General features: G+C 42.8%; 1 protein-coding gene across 1 annotated transcript; it reads left to right on the top strand.

Moving 5' to 3' along the window:
- Window positions 1-6,731: 6,731 nt before the first annotated feature.
- LOC112875719 (transcription factor bHLH68-like) lies at window positions 6,732-13,665 on the top strand. The gene is made up of 9 exons (XM_025939674.1): window positions 6,732-7,417; window positions 7,623-7,923; window positions 8,248-8,325; window positions 8,550-8,615; window positions 9,260-9,325; window positions 10,171-10,269; window positions 12,530-12,574; window positions 12,866-12,910; window positions 13,001-13,665. The coding sequence occupies exons 1-9, from the start codon at window positions 7,077-7,079 to the stop codon at window positions 13,154-13,156; spliced, it is 1,197 nt and encodes a 398-aa protein (XP_025795459.1). The 5' UTR covers window positions 6,732-7,076; the 3' UTR covers window positions 13,157-13,665.
- The last annotated feature ends 2,218 nt before the right edge of the window (window positions 13,666-15,883 follow it).

Raw genomic sequence — 15,883 nt, 5'->3', positions numbered from 1 at the left:
CTCGATCAGGTCATAAATCCCAAGGAAGAATTTTATGCAGATCATGGGATAAGAGTGGGTCAACTTGATCCAAATAGGGTCAACGACGACGATAAAGACTAGGAATATTTGAAGTACTTGTCAGGAAACAACTTGTGTGGCTTTGTATATTAAAGTGTATATAAATTGTATATATTTAATATACATGTAGTCATCTTTGCTATGCTAGATACGAATACAAATGCTAGCTATACACAAACGGATACGAATACGAATTTGAATTAAAACTAAAAACAAAAAGAAAAGAAAAGAAAGATAAGCAAAAAAATAAAAAAACAAAAAAGTTAGTACCGGCTGGTACTAACCGCTGCTCCAACCGCACTGCGTGGTGAACAGTACTAAATGCATCATTTAGTACCGGCGTTGCGTCCGATACTAAATGCATGCCAGTTTAGTACCATCCAGCCAGTACTGGGCGGAGAAGCGGTGCTAACCACAGGTTCCCGTCTGGTACTAATGTTATGATCTCTAGCTGTGTAAACTTTAGCTAACACTTAAAATTTTTAGCAAAGGTAAAAGTGCTAATATATGCTAAAGTTTAGCATCCAACTTTTAGTCCTTCCAAACAGACCCATAGTCTATCCAATCTTTCGCTTTCTCGGCCCTCCCTCTCTAAATCCCCAAATACCTAACCCTTTCCCACTAGAGATGGTAAAGTAAGCGCCTAATAATTTCATTTTGACCATCCGGTCGTACACAAACACAAGTCGCCATCCCTAACATTTTCTTCGACCCCCAACAAGCGGATATGCAGATGAATTTCTCCCAGAGCTGTTGCTATCACGACACAGCACCGATCGACCAGCCATGCTAAGCCCCACAAGCTTGTTATCAGCGCTTACGGTGTTGCGATTTGGAAAACAGATGTGCACCTGATCCTATTGACGCACATGTTGCATGGCACACTACTCTGGTTTCACATTTTTAGATATAGTCATCCTCCCTTTCATTGAGCCCCTCAAGCGCACATTTATATCAGCAGCATATATATACACCAAAAAATGGTGTACGTAGTGGAAGGTGTAAAGTCTTCCACACCTCTACGATGCAAATTAAACCTAATAACCAAAGGCGAGACGGCGAATCTCGATGGAGTTAAAGACCGATGAGCCATCGCCCATGTGTATATTATTATTTTTTTTCACGAACGTGGCTGAGCACGTATTTGATTAAGAGAAAAGCAATACGACTATTATAAACCAGATAGAAGCTATTAAGACGGATACAGAGCACCACCAAGCAAGTGGCGGACGATCTTAACAACCAACAAGAACAACAAGAAAAACGGGGGAGTAGACTCGCCCGTACCGCAAACTTAGCCTATGTATAATATTTCACTTATTGGTATGTATTCATAGCATCCAAGTGCATAATAAATATAATTTTGCTGCGCACATGTTGCTGCACATCTTCCGTTGATCGTAATAATCACTAGAATTTACTTAGAGTTGTGTTTCGAAGATCATGACAATATCATTATACATATCTAAAATACCACTCTCTCTTCTCTCTTTTTTGTTGCTGGTACATAGGCGGATTTGAGTTATCAAGGGGACGCCCGTTTCCGCACGCGTTGACAGCATCTTCTTCTAGAGTAGAGAAAGCTAGCTGAGCTAGCTTCTCCTAGAGCCGTTGCTATCACGCACACACAGACCACACGCACAAGCTTATCATGGACCAGCGAGAGCTGGTGGTAACGGTGTTTGCAAAAGCAACACGTCCTGTCCTCCTGTTTATACACGCTAGCTGCATGGCGCACTACTCCGCTTGGCTTCGCATTTTTAGGTATGGTGTACGTAGTGGAAGGTGTAAAGTCCCATCGTCTTTTCCTTCTTCCCCTCTCTCTCATGGCCTCATGGCGCGGCGACTCGACTCGACGGGACGACGACGTCCCCTCGCTCGCTCCTTCCTTCGCCGCGCTCCATCATGCTCACCCAGCACGCGCTGTCGGCCGCTCAGCCTCCGTCCTCCGCTGCCCTTGACGATGCTTCAAAGCCTCATCCATCGATAGATCTATCCGTCCATGGCCCCAGCGGCCATCGGTTTCCAGACGGCAGATCGGGTGGATCGGAGACGCGCGTCTGCCCGTTCCGCCAGTTTCAGTTCCACCGTCTCGTCGTGGCACTGACAGCGAGAGATGCGTGAGATCGTCCATCGATCGGTCTCGGCCGGCGGCGGGCCCCGCCACCACGGCCCGGCCGATGGGCGGGCGTACGGCCGGCCGGCACGGCACGGCACCGTCGGGCCGACCAAGCCCTGCGCCGGCGCGCGCGGGGGCGGATCGGAGCTCGATTTCCCGCGCGGATCGTCGATAGATGGGCCTGCCTGCCCCGCGCGCACGCCCGCCCGCACGCGCGCCGCGCCACCAACCGCCGCCGGTTACGCTGCGCGGTCGCCGTCGTCGTCGTCTTCGATGGACCGAGCCATCGATGGCTCGGGCGTAGTGGTGGCACTGCCGCACGCGCCTGCCCGCGGCGTCAGACAGACCGTCTGATCACCGGCCGCGACTCCGGGCGGCTGATTGGCGGGCCCCGGCGACCCGGCAGGCCGGCCGGCCGGCGCGCATCGATGACCAGGCCAGGCCATGCTGCCTGCCGTGCGTGTCCGGGCGCGCGCGATGATTCGCCCGTGCCCACACGGCCGGCCGGGGACTCTGGCCGGGGAATCTCCGAGGCGAGGCGATCGGCAGGGCCGTTTCTTTTTCCTACAGCTAGCTGCTAGCCCGGCCGGCCCCTGTCTTTCCAACTGCTTTTGACGCGCGCCCTTTGCTGAGCAGGCTGCAGTAGTACTACTACTACCAGACAGTGTGCGTCCGTCTGAATCGATCGATAGCCTTTGGCTGCTCAGCTTTGCTTAGATTTGGTCTGGTCAACTCGCCAATAATCATTCGCGCTGATTGCATATTGTACAGTAGTATGTGCAGTAACCGAGCAATTTTTAACACCTTGTTCTTGTTGCTGCTTCCTCTACAGTTTCTACCGGGCCATGTCTGCTTCACAAGATGTAACCTATTTCATCCGTCCCAAATTATTAGACTTAGCTATGCATCCAGATATAATATATATAGACGCATAACAAAAACTATTAATTTAGAAAAACTAAAATGACTAATAATTAGGACGGAGGGAGTAATTTTTTTTACGAACAAAAAGGAGCGATGAATCGACGGAATCATTTAATATATAGCCGTGATCGTTTAGAATAGGAAAAATATACATTATGTTAGAAAATTGCGCTTTTTAGCTCACCCAGCTGACATTATTCGATAGCTATTAAAAAGGAGTAAAATGCATTAGAGGTACACCAACTTTTAAGGGTGTGTCATTTAGATCCACAAACTCCAAAAGTGCATTTTTAGATCGTCAACTTATAATTTATGTCACTTAGATCTATTAATTTTGAAAATATAGATTCATAAACTTGTAATTTATGTTACTTAGTTCTATAAATTCTGAAAGTGCACTTTTAGGTCCATGACTTTATCCATGAGCAGTTGTGTGGCTACAGACGCGCCCACAAAGGTCGCCCTGATATTGCTGTCCATGAATATCTTTCGATCCCTCACCAAGAACCTACCACTCCAGGTTGACCCAAGTCTAACGTCGTCACGAGATTTTTCACCACAACACCTGGCGCCACCATATCCGGCCACCCGCGCCACGAAGAACATAATATCTCCTACCACGGTACACATGTTATTGAGTCCATCTGTGACCTCCTCCACCTTTTTCAAGCCATCACCCCCTCCTCTTCACCCATATTAAGAGGTCATATCTAGATCTAAGCTCCAGAACTCACCAATGGCAGTCCGTAAGCACCCTTTGAATCCTAATACATTTCAATAACCTCCAAGAAAAGTCTTTCATCCCTCCTCTCTCCTCTCTCTATGCATTTGATTTGAAATCAGGGCTCAAATTTAACCCTTCTGGTGAAGCTCCAGCAGCGTGCGGGCACCATCTAGATTTATGTTGGTACGATATCAGTGCATAATGCTAGGTGGAAGGGTATGGACCTGGGTGGCACAAATTACAAGTTTATGGACCTAGGAATGGACTTTCAGAGTTTGTGGACCTAAGTGACATAAATTACAAATTTATGATTCAGAAATACAATTTCGAAGTTGATGGACTTAAGTGACACTAACTTGCAAGTTGATGTACCTCTGATGCATTTTACTCCGTTAAAAAGCTTCTACTCATTAAAGTGGTAGCATATATCAAAGCGAAGATTACGGAACTGCTTTACGTTCCATTATATATGTTTGGTCCTTTATATTTATGCGCATACCTCACGCCATAATGCAAGGGAATATACTCCAGACTTCCTCTCTGATATTCCTAGTCTCTCTGAAAAAAGCATGAGAGAAAGCAAGTTTGTTTGTATATGCATATCTATAAGCATTCATCAACACAGAAACAAGAGGATTACCACTCATCAGTATATGCAATTTTGTTTTCACCGTGTTTCTGATTCTCTGGTGCATAAGAACCTCTCCAGCCACTCTCTGATGATGACTTCAGGGTGACGATTGCATGACACAGCAACGTAGTAGTATTTCCGTTAATATATGCGTGTACCTAGGTCTAAGCTCTCAAGCTAGGATTAGACTAATGATCACAAGCGCCGACAGGTGACTACCAATGGGGAACAAAAAGAGATGGACAAATGCGATAGGCTCATAGGCACCACATACTACTAGCTGCCTACGTCTAGCTATAGTACACCACCCTACGTAAGGTACACCCGCACACTGCCTCTTTTTCAGGAAGGTAAACCACTGCCTCTTTTTCAGGAAGGTAAACTCACTACTATTTCAATAATCAACTGTATGTTGCTGATGAAGCATAAGAACTGTATGTAAACTAATTTGTCCTTATTGGTCCACAATTATTACTGTACTTTGTTGATCAGCATCTTGTCACCACTCTTTCCTTATACAACAGAACAAGGACAGAGAATTAACCTGGCCCATTTAATTTCATGGCACAACGTTACATAGGCATATGTCCATGCATGCATCAACGGCATAGAGTTCTAATTATCATGCACAAATGGACAGGGAGTAGGAGGAAGCAAGCTAGTACTCTGTTTGACACATGGGACAAGACACTGGGGGGACTACATGTATGCAGTGGTCCTATACCTTCCCTTCTTAACCGCCTGTCATGTTCTGCTGAGAGCCACCAGCAGGTATATATCTTACTAGTATTCACTAACCACTTACTGAGAGAATGTGACTAGGTATATATACTAGTAGCACTTACTTCTTACAAGGTAATTAAAATAAGAACAGCTCTAATAGTGCCAGTAATTCCTTTTTAATTTGACACAGGAATAGTACCAGACTTTCAGACTATTCACCCTTGGCCTAACCTAGCTAGGAGCTACGTACTGCTTCTTCCCCAAATTAAGAGTTCAGCAACATCGAGGACAAGGCAAACCAGACAAAGATTTGGTATAGCCTCGATCCCATCAAAGACAAAAGTAATTAGCTGCGTATGTACATCCCTAAAATCCGCAAGAAATTTGGCTCGCTCTTTAAGGTCCTACTACTAGTGTACAAGTACATGCATGCATGGTAGTACATGCAACCCCGAGCAGAAAAAGGAAGAAACGTCAAGAAAGCACAAAGCCGGCATACATAGCTGCAGAAGGCTAAAGCTTATTAGGCTGACTACTGACTGGGCCGGGAGATCTTCTTTTTTTTTGAGCAATTCTGACTGGGAGATGTGGGGGATGCATGCAAAAATGTACATGTCAACCTGCAGGTTAAACTTAGCCTCTAAGCAACTTAGCAGCAATAATAACCGAGGCAAAAGATTGTAGCGCCTCTGTTATTTGGGGTTTAACTCATAAGGAATCTATATTCTTCATTAATTAATTCATTTAATTTAATTTGTTAGGAACACATAATTTGGGATCGATGCAAACAGATATGTGAACTAAATCGATCGATGGAGACACTTTTTATTTCCATTATATTAATTGTTCAAAATCATGCATGCCCAGCGCACTGCTAGATCTCTTGTATGGATTGTATGTATGTATGTATGTATGTATATATATATATATGTATATATATGTGTGTGTATATATACATATACATATATACATATATCCAATGAGAAAACAACTACAGTAATCATCAATTGCAGACACATTTAAATTTGCATGCTAAAACTGGAAAAAAATATTTTTTATATTTTTTCAGTGTTGAAGTCACGAATGTTGTTGTAAACATAAACCGTGTACTCATTTTTCAATTAGTGAAATGACTACACTCTATGCTTGTTTGAGGGAAAAAATAAGTATTTAAGAATTATTTTTAGAGAAGATGTCATGGAAAAGGGAAGCCATGTTATATGTCTATGCAAATTTTATAAAACAAATTAGACCCGACTTCATTTAGGGATAAAGGAAGACTTGCTCTTGAAATGATGTGAACATAATAGACCCTCTACACCTTTTCGTAATTTGTTGGGGATTTTAAAATATATATACACAGAAGATTCTCGTGTATCTGCAATAATAGGTCACCAAAAATGCCCTTTGTATGGGTGCCTCTCATGCATTATTCTCCTTTAATCAGGCTATTCCTTAAAGCCTGGATGCATGCAAGCTAAAGTTTTCCCTGACCCATATTTCTTCTCAAAAGCAAAAGGAGGCCGATGCAAAAGAAATAAAACGAAGAGGGCAGGGAAAGGAAACAGGTAAAGTTGGAGCAGGAGGGGAGCCAAAATAAAACACATGCTCTCTTTCAAACACCTTCCACTCCACCAATGCAAGTTCTTCTAGCCACCACCAGTGTGCTACTTGAGATTCCTTCTCCTTCTTCAAAGGGCCATATGCTTTCTCCCTCCTCCCTCTAGAGGTTGACCTCAACAAGTAAAAGGCCCTTGCTTGCAAAGAGATCGTGTCGATCGACGACGAGTACGCAAAAGCTAGAGAGAGAGGAGGTGAGGTCGAGTGCTTCTTGCACTTGCTTGTGTGTTGGAGAGAGAGGGGGAGTGGGAGAGATCAGCATATCAGAGGGGAATATGGATAGGGGACTCGTCCACAAATCATCGCCTCTAGTGGGCGAGATGGGGGAGGCCGGCCATGGATGGTGGAGCGTGAATAATTTGAGGCCCCCTTTTGAGCAGCAGCACCATCCTTCTCTTTTCATGCCGTCCACCACCGCCACCACCACCGCAGCGCCGTCTTCTTCTTCTTCGTCCCCTCTCCATTCCTTATCCTCGCTGCTGCTCTCGAATCACTACCCGCTGCCTACTACCAGCACGTCGCCGTGGCAGCAGCATGACACCGGCAGCACCACCACCAGCAGCCTGCACGGTCAGCAGGGACTCGGCCAGCAGGATTCATGGAGCCAGCTCGTACAGTACGTAATTCACTGTCTCCCTCTCTATCTCCCTGCTGTCTGTGTGTAAGTGTTTGAAAAAAAAAACTGCATGGTGCATGAAATATTACTATGATTTATAAGATTTGCACTTTCACTTGGCTAACTTTCATCCATTTTTATGTCCTCAAAATAATTTCATATTCTTGGAGTGTGCTCAATTCATGATCGTATTGCATTCGTCCAGAGGGGGATTGGCCACTAACGGGGAAGAGAGGTACAAGGAAGGCCAGATGCTGTTTCCAACAACAATTTGTTCAGAAACCGGAGGAAGCGGCAGCTACCTCTTCAGCGCCGCCGCCACGGCTAGCCATGGGAGCAGCACGAGTGAAGAGATCCAATTGCCGTGGGGAAGCGTCCACCAGCACCACAAGGCCCTGCAGCAGAAAGCAGCTTCCTCTCCGAGGTCTTCTTCCATAACGTCGACGACCTCCCTTGGGAGCAACATGCTGGAGTTCTCCAACAACAGCAGTAGTTCACCACGTGAGGTAGGGAGATGCCAATTTGATTTTTTTAATTTTTCTGGAGGATGAGGATGGTACAAAGCTGGTTTATCCATGTGCATATGCATCGTCGTAGCTTTTAGGCGTGGCCTTGGTAATTTTTAAGTGTTCAAGGTTGGAAGGCTTTCTTTAAACTCACCTGAGAGAGAGACATATAGAGGTGAATTGGTGACAACAATAATCAATGGGAAGTAATAAGTTTTACTAGGAAGTAGTTAACATAGATAGCCATGCTAGCTGAGAAGCAGTAAATTACATGTGGAATTGAAAGTTTAGAAACTTTACTCCATCTTTCTGTGTTTTCACTAGTGCATCAGCACAGTATCTGGATCAGCTTTCAAGAAGGCTAGGACCCAAGAACCCTCCCCGGCTCAATCTACTGTGAAGGTAATCTCTCTCTCTCTTTCTCTCTCTCTCTCTCTAGTGAGGATGGGCCAGCATCTCAGAGTCCAGATCAATACATGCAGCTGGAGAGAGAGAGAGAGCTTTGAAGCATGCATGCTGAAATGGACAGGCATGGAATCATTGTGGGGGTGGCAGAGAGTGTGAGATTGGCACAGGGGTCCGAATGATGGCAATTTTAGTATCTTTTGCTTGTTCTTTTGCTCCAGGTGAGGAAGGAGAAGCTAGGGGATCGAATAACTGCTCTTCACCAGCTTGTCTCTCCGTTTGGAAAGGTATATGCATATATCTAACTGCAAATTTATCCTCCTATGCTCTTTCCTTACAGCCAGAAAAAAAGAGAGTTAAACTTGGCATCAGAATTATCAAAGTTATAGCAAATTAAGCTAATAATGGCTAGTTTTGAATGAAGTGAGTAATTTTTTGTAGTAGTCTCATTAAGCTATGACCTCGTACAAAAGGGTGGATATTTACCCAGTTTAATTTGTAGATGAATCTAATGCAAACTGCCGGTCAGGGAGACAGATTAAGGACATGACAAAATTGAGTTGATATGCATGACTAATATAGCAGTTGACAAGTGCCTTTCTTAACCTCTTCTTGTGTGTATTCAATTAATTGCCAAGGGAGTGATTACTTCAAGTTGAAGAACAAATCTGATCAGAATGAAGGGATTTCGCATTGATTCTGTCGCTGTACAGAGTCAATAGAATACTGAACTCCAGCAAAGTCCTTAAACTATTATCATACATTCTAATAATCAGCTGTGCATCATGCATTATCTTTTGCTACCATGCATCTTCTTTGTAACTCGTATGCTAGCTAGATCATATACGTAAAAGAAGATCCATTTCTACAGAGAAAAATACAAAAAAAAATCCTGACATGGGCTAATAACCTCCCTCTCTTTTTCTGGCAGACTGACACAGCGTCTGTACTCCTTGAAGCCATCGGGTACATCAGATTCCTTCATAGTCAAATTGAGGTCCAGCTCCTCTCTCTCTCTCTCTCTCTCTCTCTCTCTCTCTCTCTCTCTCTCTCTCTCTCTCTCTCTCTCTCTCTCTCTCTCTCTCTCTCTGCGTGCCCATACCAGCTGCTGCATCCCTGGCCTCAACAGTGGTACAGTAGAAGGATCATTCATAAAGCATTGCCATGCATGCATGCGATGTAATTGTTCCCTTGTTTGTTTTCACACTTGTGTGCACTTAACACCATGCACTTTTTAGAGAGGCCTGCTTTATACAGTAGAGGATGCTACAGTCCACAGTAACTTGCTTCAGCCCAGAGCACTTAATATGTCAGACTCAGACATGCATGAGGCTATATAGAGCCCAGGTTTAGATGATATATATGCAGGCAGGCCAACTCCTTAAAATTTGGATTTGAAAATAAGATTTCAATTTCATCCACACATCAGTGCTGTAAAATTTAAAACATATATAGAAACATAAAATTAAACCTAGAGCTGCTACATGCATACACATGTGGTAACGCATCACAAGGCCGGAGCGGAGCTAGTCAAGTGACAAAAAGAGGCGGGCCGGCCGGGGGCTGCCTGCCCTGCTGCCAAAGCTGCATGCGTGTGTTAACCTGCCCAATGTGGCACGCGATCTTTTGAGCCTGGTTCTGCAACAGTGCGTGCCTTTTTGGAAAGGAGTTAGCCGTGCCCCAGTGCACACTGCCATCTATCACAGCCTGCCTTCATTTCTCTATCTCGCTCTCACTCTAGTTCTCTCTCTCTCTGTAGCTAGATTAATCTCTCTGTCATGCATGTACGAACGCGTTCTCACTTTTATCTTATGCTGAAACCTGCTGCTTGATCATCTCCAGGCTCTGAGCTCGCCGTACGTGGGCGGCAGCAATGGCGGTGGGGGCGGTTCCATCAGCTCCAGCTCCAGCTCCAAGCAGCAGCATCTCCACGAGGCTAGTGTGAGTAGCCACTGTAGCTCATGGCTACAGTAGTCTCCCTCTCTCTGAATTCTTTTGACTCCTCCATTCACAGAGCACTGTCCATATCTCTGCCTGCCTGCGTGTACCTACCCCTGGTCGTACGCCGTACCATGCATGCCCGTTGCGTGCGCCATTCCCGAGGCTAGCTGCCTGCCATCGGTGCATGCTGCCTGCAGCTGCTGGATCACCATCATCGCTACCTAGCTCGCTCATCGTATCTGCGCGCCTTCATGCGCGCGCCACCTCCCGCAGCCTCTCCCTCTCTCTCTCTCTGGTCATCCCACAGCATCTATCGCTGTCTCTCTCTGGAGTGGCTGACGAAGTCAACAGGAGAAAGCTATCGGTCTCCTAACTTTGTGTGTTTGTGTGGATCCACCGTGCTCGTCGTAGGAACTCACATGGCGAGCGCCCCCTCTCAGATCCAAACTATCCAATGGCTGCCAAGGGATCCAAATTCATTGGTCCACACATGAAATAGTTCCTATTCCTTTGGTCCCACTTTAATTTTCCTTTCGTTTTCTGTGGAATACCTTGAGTTGGTGTTATAACTTTATAACTAACATAGACCCGTAGTAATCACAACTAATTATATATATATATATTATACAAATATATAAAACCCTTCAAGCTGAATAATGAGTACTTACATGTGAATTCAACGTTTTCGGTTTAGGCAATTATCTTATGTATAAGGTGTGAATTTTTTCCATGAGATGGTCAGTTTGAAATGGACGATTCAATTTTAATGAAATTTTTGAACAATAGGATTTGCACCAACATGTACTGGACAGTCAATCTCTAAGGATTTTTTGGATCAGTAATGCAGAATCATTTATCCCATCCTTAGACATGTCTACACACCTTATCATATATTTCAAGTTCCTAATGAGAAGACACCTTAAATTGAATTGAACCCTAGTTTTGAGAACAGGAGCTGTTTTACTGATGCGAAGTTATATAGGAAGGAATACAATGCAAAAAAAATGCATTTCACTCCTAAGCATGAGTTAAAAGTTAATTAAATAGAGCAAATAAATAACACCCATGATGTGTTTTTTGGTGAATCAACAATAATTTTAGAGTGGAATTTGAACAAAGTAAAAAGAAGTTTGAAATTAATACTACTACAAAAAGGATTTTTAGGGGCGGGTAAAAACGTATTTTTAGGGGCGGGTGCGGCACACATCCCTGTTTCTTGCAGCTAAAAATAGCTATTTGTAGGGGCGGGTTAGGGCATGACCCGCCCCTACAAATCAATGTCCAGATACGAAAAAGTAGGAAAAAAATCAAAAACAACAAAATAAAAAAAATCTCCGCCAACCAGCCACTGCTCCCTCTACTACTGACGTACAATTTTTTGACAAAATATGCATACTTGCATAAACTGGGGTTTGAACCGCTTACCTCAAACTTCGCGTGGATCCTCCTCTGAAATTGATTTCTAGGGATGGGTGACGCCACCACCCGCCTCTAAAAATATTTTTCTATTTTTGCAAACATAGGGTATATATCACTGCCAAAGTAATCGATACAGCTGATACTACAACATTTTTATGTAACATAATAGTGTATCATCAGTACAATAATATATGCTAACTTTATTTGGTAGACATAGATTGATGTGAGAACCGCCTACATGATCGCCACGGGAAACATAAAGACAAATGCTACCGATACAAGCGATTGGTGTGTACTACAGTACCATTTGGTGCATTAATTCTCCTTTCCAGATGATCAGATCGATCACAAGTGGTACAGTGCCAGACCCTTGTTGTTGTATGTTCTTGGCAGCTAGGGTTTATGTTTTTGTGAGTGTCCTCATATTTAGGCTTACTAAGCCTGCGCCGCCATGCATGTGTTCACATCACAGCTTTAAAAATAATCTATCGTTTGCCTTTCATACATTCCCTTGCATATTTCATAATTTAATCTATGATGTGGTGTACGCAATAGGTTTCTATTCTGAAGAATCAAGGATTATTCCCACATGCACTGAGTATATATGCACTCTGCTGCAGAGAAGTATATAAAATTACCGTGACAAGATTAAGGCAGAACAAGCAGCACAATATAAAAAGCATATGCGTACGATTTTAATTTACTCAAAGCATCGTATCTTTGTGAGATCTTTGGCAAAAGTATTGCCAGAAACTTTATGCCCTGGCGAACCAATTTATATTATGTAAATATATACCGAACAAAAGGTGTCTGATTCCCTTTAACCCTTATTTTTCTATAGGTGCACGGAGAAAGGCACAGCATATTTCCAGAAGACCCTGGCCAGGTATCATTATCTACTCGATTAGTCTCAGTAATTTATCACTTCTTTTATGGGATCAATACCCGTGCATCTCTGATCGATCGGTTAAGCAAAGCACAAAGATACTTTTGTTCGAAAAAGGGAGCCTTTAGTTCTTCGTCAAAAGCGTTGCTTTAATTGGTACATGTAGAAAGCATCAAGCAAAGTTAATCATGGGCCAGTACTTGTCTCTAGCTTTACATCTTTAGTTATCATTGCAAAACTCTCTTTGGCCTCACTAACGTATATGATTATCCCTGGCCCATACGTGTGCAGCTCTTGCATGACAGTGCACTAAAAAAACGAGGACAGCCTGAGCCGGTATGTACTACTCGATCATGTAAAAAAACAAATAGATCATATTTTGCATACTTTTGCAACATTATTAGTCATGTTCAAAAAATGTGACAGGATGGAAGCTATGAAGAAGGGAAGGATCTGAGGAGCAGGGGTCTGTGCCTTGTCCCTGTGAGCTGCACGCTGGACGTCGGAGTTGATGTGGTCGCCGGCCCAGCGGACTACTGGGCAGCAGCTGCGCCGGCTTTCGGCATGGGGTTCGGCGGGTAGATGGAGGATAATGAAGAATTGTGTGGCACAGTACGGCAAGCATGCAGCATGCGGATGTGCTGCATAACATCAGGAGCAGCCATCCTGGTGAAGAGAGATGTTTAAGGCTGGTTCCTCTTGATGCTATGCAAGTATGCTTATGACGATGATTTATGCACACTACTGACCGATAATGCATGGACGTAGGGGATGCAAATACTCACTCCGTTCCAAATTGTAGATCATTTTAGCAAATCTAAATACGTAGATTTTGCTATGTATCTACATAAACACTATGTTTAGATACGTAGCAAAAATTATGTATCTAGATTTGCCAAAACGATCTACAATTTGAAATGGAGTAGTATATAACTGGTAGTGTGTGTATGTGTGATATATCTTGTCTAGAGATTGATCATCAATTTGCTGCACACAAAGCTAGGAGTGCATCATCTGTATGTATAACTCATTTAAATCGTATTTGCATTGGGCCTCACTGCTCTCTATATATCACGGTCTCTTGTGGGTAATGTGTCAAGCAAGTAGGTTTAAATTATCACAATTTGCTATATATGATTTATTATAATCTAAATGCATCATCTTTTGCCCATTCTTGATTTGTCTGCCTATCTTCGAAAACTATAAATCTTGTCAATAATAAATATATACACTTAATGAAATTTGAAAATGCATATTATTGTTTTTGCTCATGAAAGGGCATCAAAAGTGATGCCTATATTATTTGGGAGACAGGCCCATGTTGTAATTGTAATTGTATTTTTAATTTTCGTGGCTTTACTACCACTCATTATATGCGATAACTTTCCCTTCTTTGTCATTTGAAAATGGAGACATCACTTAGAATGAAATTTTTATGGTGATAACTGGTAAAATACAACTCAATAAAGTGTTACTTCAAGCATTACTTATGTTGTTGTTGTTATTATTATTATTATTATTATTATTATTATTATTATTATTATTATTATTATTATTATTTGTGTGTGGTGGTGGTGTTTTTCGGTCTCTCTTCTCTCCCTCTCTGTATGTTGGGGCTGTTCAACTATATGTTTACTCCATACTCACCCCATCTCAAAAATACTGCATTCAAGTTTTTCAGGCAAATTAGGAGTCAACAAAAAAGACGCATGTGCCACTCATCTCTTGTAGTAGTCTAAGTTTGATCAAGTTTATAGAAAAGATTAATAATATTTTGAATGTCAAATGAGAAAAATTAGATCCATTATGAAATATATTTTCATAATTTACTTATTGATGTGTTAGATGTAAATAGTATTTTCTATAAATTTAGTCAAACTTAGATTACTTTGACTTAGAAACGCAAAATGCCTTATATTTGAGGATCGAGGGAGTAGGAAGCTTAGTGTTGGTCACTCGAACTTGAGAGTGTTTTTTTTTGTCCTTTTCGTTCAGACAATGCAACTCTATGTATTGTAATAGCTATAGTATTAGCAGGGTATTAGAGATCACTCAAATATAGAAGAAATCATAAGCAATTGGTTATTTATTCGTGGAAGAGCTCTCTGGAAGCTTAGCAGTGAATAACCGTGCGGGAACTACATAGAAAAAGAGTTCGAAAAGTTGTGTGCATAAATCTGCATGCAAATTTTATCAATTCTTAGAAAAAAATAAGAAATATTTTTTTCATTTGAGATGATGATAAAAAAGAATGTATGACAAAGGTACTATCCAACTACCACCAAAGATCCACATGGCCCATGGGGATTGTTTTTCTTTGCTTGGGTTCTATAGGAAGCAGCATGTTCCTAATAAGGTACCCAACCTCCATCTTAAAGTGTGGCCCATTGAAACCCTCAATGTTCTAGTTTCCTAGGTGCTCAATAGTAGCTACCGCTAGGGTTCAAAAACAATGACGGTGCAATCTCCTACCCCACCCCCTCCCGCGCGTGCTCCGACATGAAATGGGAAGAGATACGAGTAGCATTAGGTTCCATGATGAGCAATAACACATCATGGGCATGAGAAAGGAAGAGTTGAGAGGTGCAAATTGTCGGTGTTTTACCGGCTGCCCACCGAGAGATATACCCAAGGTGGTAAGTTTTGGGTGAGGAGACGCTGAGATCAGGAATTCGAAAGTGCAAGGAACACAAAGCTTAGACAGGTTCGGGCCGCTAGATGCGTAATACCCTACGTCCTATGCGGTGGTTTGTATAGCCTTTGGTGTAAGTTGATCTAAAGATCTTGTTCTGAGAGGGGGTCCCTGCCCTCCCTTATATATCCGGGAGGCCAGGGTTACAAGGATACTAACCAACACCAGCTAAGGAATCGTACCAGAACATATCTCGAGTAGATTCTCTCTGTATCGGTTAGTTCTATCTCCTATTTAAACGGGATAAATAAGAGATAAACGAGATAAATAAGAGATAAGACGGACTTAATCTCTTAAACCTCTTTAAACTACGTTATGTACACAGTCCCGTGGCCCCGGCTCTGACACAAATAGAAGGCTGTAGAGCCTTTCGATCAAGGGATGTGATTGGAGGACGAGGGAGATAGAAGGATTTAAAAGAAAGGAGGTGATAACATATTCAGTGCATACCATGGATTATGGTGTTAGTGTTACCAACTATCAAGTGCACCTTTAAAATGCATAAAAGTTTTCCACTAAAATTATAGTTGAATAGTGCATATACCACCATGCAAAATTTGAGCTTGGGTAAAAACTTGTGTAAGTGTAAGGAGAGATAAAAAAAAGAGAAATTGGCT

Source organism: Panicum hallii, chromosome 1, assembly GCF_002211085.1.
Source record: "Panicum hallii strain FIL2 chromosome 1, PHallii_v3.1, whole genome shotgun sequence".
NCBI lineage: Eukaryota > Viridiplantae > Streptophyta > Magnoliopsida > Poales > Poaceae > Panicum > Panicum hallii.
The sequence above is the reverse complement of the archived record's forward strand: the minus strand, read 5'-3'. Positions and strand labels throughout refer to the sequence as shown.

Coding starts and splice junctions, on each gene's coding strand:
- LOC112875719 (XM_025939674.1), top strand. CDS start 7,077: ATGGATAGGGGACTCGTCCACAAATCATCGCCTCTAGTGGGCGAGATG. Junction 8,326..8,549: donor CGGCTCAATCTACTGTGAAG/GTAATCTCTCTC, acceptor CTTTTGCTCCAG/GTGAGGAAGGAGAAGCTAGG. Junction 12,911..13,000: donor AACGAGGACAGCCTGAGCCG/GTATGTACTACT, acceptor AAAATGTGACAG/GATGGAAGCTATGAAGAAGG.